This window comes from Pygoscelis adeliae, unplaced genomic scaffold (assembly GCF_000699105.1).
Source record: "Pygoscelis adeliae isolate BGI_AS28 unplaced genomic scaffold, ASM69910v1 Scaffold183, whole genome shotgun sequence".
In the NCBI taxonomy this organism is placed as follows: Eukaryota; Metazoa; Chordata; class Aves; order Sphenisciformes; family Spheniscidae; genus Pygoscelis; species Pygoscelis adeliae.
In genome coordinates this window covers 1431771-1437941 of record NW_008824536.1, presented here as the reverse complement: position 1 = coordinate 1437941, position 6171 = coordinate 1431771, and the positions used below count along the sequence as shown (strand labels likewise).

The window sequence follows — 6171 nt, the reverse complement described above, 5'->3', positions numbered from 1 at the left end:
GTTAGAAGCAGTTTAATAATTGAAATAAAATAAAATACTACTACTAGTAGTAATAATAAGAAGAATACACAAAGCAAGTGATACACAATGCAATTGCTCACCACCCGCTGACCAATGCCCAGCCAGTTCCCGAGCAGTGGCCCCCCTGGCCAGCTTTCCCCCAGTTTATGTACTGAGCATGACGTCACATGGTATGGAATGTCCCTGTGGGCAGTTGGGGTCAGCTGTCCTGGCCGTGCCCCCTCCCAGCTTCTTGTGCACCTCCAGCCTTCTCAGTCGGTAGAGCATGAGAAGCTGAAAAGTCCTTGACTAGTGTAAGCACTGCTCAGCAGTAACTAAAACATCGGTGTGTTATCAACATTATTTTCATGCTAAATCCAAAACACAGCACTACACCAGCTACTAGGAAGAAGATTAACTCTATCCCAGCCGAAACCAGGACAACATACTTCAGAGGTGGACTAGCCTAGTAATTTTGAAATTACATGGACTCAGCCACAGACTGAATATACACAGCACCATATAGCTAACATATTCATTAGTCATTCAGAATATTGTCCTATTTAATCATAACAAGGAAATAAAGACCCAGACCTCTAACTTTAAGACTGTTTCAATTCAGTAGTCCTTTGTTTCCACCTCCATCTTTGCTTGAAATCATACCTGATTCAAAAACTCTTGAAGATTATAAGCTCACTGTACAGTTGTATGCTAGGTCGTCTTTCTCTTCATCTCCAGTTTGATGCTTTGTCATGTTGTCTGCTTGTTCTTTTGTGCAAGAAGAAATCCAAAGAAATTTCTTATTGTTGAATTTACAGCTTGCATTGAAAAACAAAAAATATGGATGTAGTAGGTACAGCACTGGTTTTGATATGAAGCTGGAGTTCCTGTAAGAGAATTAAACACTGACAATCCTGCGTACCCTTCCACAGCTAATTTCTCCTGGCCTTTACTACCAAACCCGAGGTGCTCCCATGAACCTTAACTCTTAGTTAACTGAAGGGGAGGGGAAGATGAAGTAGGAGGTGAGACCTTAACCTCTCCTTGCATTAGCAAAGTGCACCTTGGGTCACCAGAGAGTAAGAGTAAAGTTTTTAAAGGGGCTTGGGAGGTAAATTTCATTCTGGAGTGTTAGTAGGACACACACAAAGCACACACAAATCAATTTGGACATTACATAAATCCAAACTTTAAAGAAAATGTGCCTTTTTGAACCAACCTGATCTTTAAATTACAGTGGCTACTGAAGTGGAATTGAAGTGTAAGCCAGTTGAGAAGACTGCAGCAAGGATGCTTTTTGCACTACAGGAAAATATAGTGATCTTTGTTAGTGAGTTACACAGATAGGGGTGAAGGGCATACAGGCAGAACAGAAATGTGGACTGAGCTCCATGGTGATTTGTGCAGTGGGTTTTGTTTGTTTTTAGTGAAGTCATTGCCTTTTCTTCACATTTTCCTCTTCTGAATTTCTGAAGTCTGAGTACATTGTTTTCCCAAATTGGAAAATAAGAGCCACCTGATTTATGTAAATACTGGAGAGTGGAGAGTCAAAGGTTTTTGAGAGTGAACTGATAAATACAATACTGTAAAAAATTCTTCCCTTAATTAAAGACAGCATCTTCTTAACTTAAACTCCAAAGCATCAGTGATTTGGGTTTGGGTTTGTATGGCTAAATTGAATAGAATGGATGCTAAGTGTTACACTACAGACATAAAACCATCCCTTTCCTTAGGTATGGTTACAGGCTTATGATTTCCTCTCCTCCAGCCACATTTCATTTAATTGTTACACAAAGCTGTGTTCATTCTTAGAGGAGAGGAGAGGAAATAATATTCAACAGAGAAAAGTCCAGAGATTTTGCACTTTTAGGACACTTTGGAAATTTAAATTAAAGTATAGAAATTATCCTCTGAAAATATTCTGTCACAAGTTAACATGCAAAAGAACTTAATGTTTACAGATTTTTATTGTCTTTATGCTTCTGTCATCATTCATAGATCTGCTCTTTCAGACTGCATAGGAATAGTATAGGATTTGGAGACTCTTCATTTACTATTAACGAAGTTAAAACATAACATCAGATATAATTGCTGCCTGACTGCAGTTGTAGAGTTTCACAATGAATTTTTTTGAGTTACCTGTATGTATTTCATAGGAACATGGTTTAAAGACCTTTAAACTCTACCTGTTGGGTATTTGCCATTATGTTATCTGGTAAAGCCTGCAGTAATGTTTGTAAGTACACATCTAGTGAATGCGGAGTAGTGGGGTATTTCAACATAACAAAATGCTTTTCTAATAATAAAAAAAAAATACTTCAAATAGCTTCTAAAACAGTGAGGAGAAGAACTTAATAATGGCAAAATTTAGGTCAATACTTAAAGTGTCACCTTTTTTAAGGTCTCGTTCAACACTTGGACACACAAGATCACACTGGGGACAAAGTTCTAGTTCTCATGCTGCACGACCTCAAGAACAGCGGAACCGCAGTAGGATTTCCACAGTCATACAGCCATTGAGACAGAATGCAGCGGAAGTAGTGGACCTTACAGTGGATGAAGATGGTAAGTTGCACTGGTCTGAGAAATCTCTTCCTTTTTCAGAAGCAGGATGATCAGTGTAAGGGGAGTGGAATCAATTGCATCAGTTATACTATTCTATGAAAAAGGCTCAATTCTAAACAAACTGATTTCCAAGCCTGTCAGAAAATCCTCTTGTGGCCTTTCTTTTAAAATTAAAAGTTTAGCCATTCCCAGTGGGTCTACTAGATCTGATTTTTCTTCCAAAACAGACTTGGGTGTATGTCTGAGGGCTGACTCACCAGGCAGAAATTACAGAACAGGTTGGAACTACTTTAAAAATATGCACTTATTCAATACAACACTATAAAAGGAAAATCTATCGCTGCTTATGCTTTGGAATAGTTACTGTTCTTTCAGGCCTTGGAGTGAAAATAATTTTAAAAAAGAAAAAAATCCCCAATCCCAAACTAGTAAAGTATGTTAGGTTTCTGAAGCTGTAACCTTTCATTGTTTCCTAACATTAAAACCTACTGGCACTTCATAAGTCTATTTTTGCTGAAAATCATAAGAGCAACTTCCAGGTATTGTCAAAAGTTGAGAGAAGGAAAAACTAAAGCTCATGTACATTTTTGCAGGTTTATTTTGTTGTTGGTGGTGGTGGTTTGGGGGATTTCTTGGGTGCATACTACTTTTAATGTTTAACAGAAGTTTTGTCGTGTTGTGGTTCCGTCCCTGAGTGCATCGCAAGCTAGTATCTTGCAATATCTTATTGTTCAAGTTGTCTTGATTTTTGGGGTGGGTTGGAGAGTTGGAAGGGTTTGGAATTGGTTTTGATTGTTTGGTTTTTAAGGAAGAGGATGGGTTGATTTACAGATTCTTTTCTTTATGGATTTACTGTGAAATATCCCAACAGCTCTATCATTGAAGGGGAATAGGCATCTATTGCTTTAATTTACTCTTTAAACTCAAATTATAGCATGTAGTCTTAAATTCAGGAACCAAATTCTTGTAAAAAAGATTATTGCTGAATGAACTTTTACTTCTGTAATGTGTATATTTAACACTAGCTGTTTCTGGGGCACCCCCCCCTCCCCCCCGAGGAAATAACCTTCCAGGATTTCAGAGATATTATTTTTGGGTTTAGGCATCAAATTTCACACAAGAACTAGTGTAAAATAATAAAAATTCTGAATTAACACTGTTACAAGGCAGCTACGCACTTTATCATAACTTTACTGATATCTTCAAAGATAGTAGTCTTAAAACTTTGCTAGCTACTTCCATGAGCATAAGGATCATATCTCCATCTATCTGTGGATTAATGTCTGTGAAGTGTGTTGAAATTAAGTTTCTCTTAGCTAGTAGTTTGAGATTGACCAAGCCCACTGGCTTTTACTGGTTTTGGGGGGGAGAAACAGAACTGTCTGTATTGCTGATGGTGAGTCAAAACAGTAACAGGGTAGCAGGGTGATTGAGGCTGATAGAACTGAGAATTGTCTGACTGCAGGATTGCTTTCAGAATGTATTAGCATCCCGTCTTGAGTACTGTGTGATCACATATCAGTGTTAGGCTATACATTTCCTATGTACTTGCTGTTTTTTCCTGAATTTAAACTTTAATACATTTCTCCCAAAATGCTTTCCTTTAAATAAAATGAGTGTATTGGAGTGCCACGTTAAAATCCAAAGGAATTTAAATGTAGGTACCAGGTCATGTTTTTTTAATGTGATGAGTTGGAAGTCTTGCCAGAAGGGAGATATGTTTATTCCCTTGCTCACTGAGTTGCTGATATACCTACTAGATATAGAGAGAAATCTTGAAAACTAGTCATATTTTATTTTGAGACTTTGTGTAAGAGAAGTATTTGAAGTGTCTTGATGCCTTTTTTTTTTTTCTCTGATATCCATGCAGACATTTTCATGAAAAAAACCTGAGCTGTTTCTGATGATACTCCCTTTCATGGTATCTCATATTCCCAGTCATGTCATTGCCTTTTTGGTAATTAGAGAGAAATTTCAAACTTACAGTCAAAAGCAGACTGTTTCAAAACTAAATTTGAATTATGCCACCAAGTATCTTTTTAAATTTTAACCTGCTTACAGTTGTGTAGTAGAGAACAAGATTTATCAAGTGTTTAGTGTATTTCCCTGGATCCAATTAAATATATTGCCAACTATTACCTTCATATACATGTTCATTTTGCATATTGTCCTTTTAACAGAAGTCTCAAATACTGATATAATGAATCTGCTTTTAATGTGTATTGAGACTAGAAACCAAGTTTATCTTGCTATATAGCCTTTAGTACTATGCATCTAGAATGACTGAAGTTTGTAAAGTAGTACTGCTAGTTTAGACATTACTATGCTGTTCTTGGCTAGTTATCTAAAAGTTTTTCTGCATGTTGTAGGCATTAAAAAAACGGTAAGGGTAATACTTAATCATAGTGTAGTTTGCCTGTGGATTTATGAAAGATTTCAGCAAGTGTTTTCATCATAAAGTACCAAAATAATTTAATTTCCTTTCTAGTAGTATTTTATTCAGTAAATAAAACTTGGTATGTCAGATTTGGCTGGGAATTTATTTTATATTAATTCTTAAAATTTGAGTTGATTAAAAAAAAAGGGAAATAAGATATTTTTTTTCTTTTTTTTTCCACACACGAGTGAAACAGAATTAACTTTTGTATTTTGTACCTGTCAGGCTTTTGTGTTCCGACTTTCTTAGCATCTGGCAAGACCAGAATGGAGAATTTCTTCTAAAATAATTAAAAACCAGCAACAACAATAAAAAAACCCCAGCAGCTTTTAAAGCTTAAAGAACATGAAAGCTTTTTTGTTTCACTAGAGCCGACAGTTGTGCCAACCACCTCAGCTAGAGTGGAGCCGCAGGTTGTGAGTTCTGCTTCCAGTAACAGTTCTAGTACGTCTACCTCAGAGCAGGCCTCTGATGCAGCTCCAAACATCTCCAACAGCCAGCCCTCTGCAGCACCAGAGACGACTTCTAGTCTTCCCAGTGGCGGCACTGCTGGTACTTCAGCTGGAGGTACAGAATAAGAGAGCTTTCTAAACTGTTGTGTTGCCTCCTAGTTCAAAGAAGGTAGAGGAAGTTAATCGGCATTCTCTAGATTAAACGGCATGTGAACTTTTAGTACTGAACATAATGCTAGTAAGTTGAGAGGACAGACAGGAATCTGAAAAAGATCATTGATTTCTCCCCAAAGATGAAGGAAGTTGTGCTGGAGCCGTCTGCTTTGGCCTATTGGAATGATTTGGTTATACCTAATGAACCTCCTTGCTTTTTGAGGAGGTAGAATGTAGTTCACAGGGAATTAAGTCTTCCATTGCAGTGTGTTACAGGGGTAGTTTTTTTAATGTGTATCGTAAGGAAGTGAAGGATGTATAGAGATTCCTTGAACCTCCCCCTATAGATTACTTCACTGGAAGTACATTTATACAAATCTGTATAGATACTGACCTGTAATAGAGCTGTATATACAGGTAGCACTCATAACATCTCTGAAACATGGGTGCTCTGCCCCTGTCTGCAAGTCAGGTGAGGTACAAAAAACCTGAGCTGACTACAGTTGCACAAGAATTTGAGGTCTCTGCACAGTCACCACAGGGACAATCTTTCCTCCTTTCCCT

General features: G+C 37.4%; 1 protein-coding gene across 3 annotated transcripts in view; it reads left to right on the top strand.

Annotated features, from left to right (window-relative positions):
• RNF111 (ring finger protein 111) overlaps positions 1–6171 on the top strand; it is a 53085-nt gene that overhangs the window by 24103 nt on the left and 22811 nt on the right. For all 3 annotated transcript variants that reach the window (XM_009321576.1, XM_009321575.1, XM_009321574.1), the window contains exons 4-5: positions 2402–2565; positions 5372–5569. In XM_009321576.1, coding sequence (XP_009319851.1) covers positions 2402–2565; positions 5372–5569 — 362 coding nt within the window. The remainder of the gene's footprint in view (positions 1–2401; positions 2566–5371; positions 5570–6171) is intronic.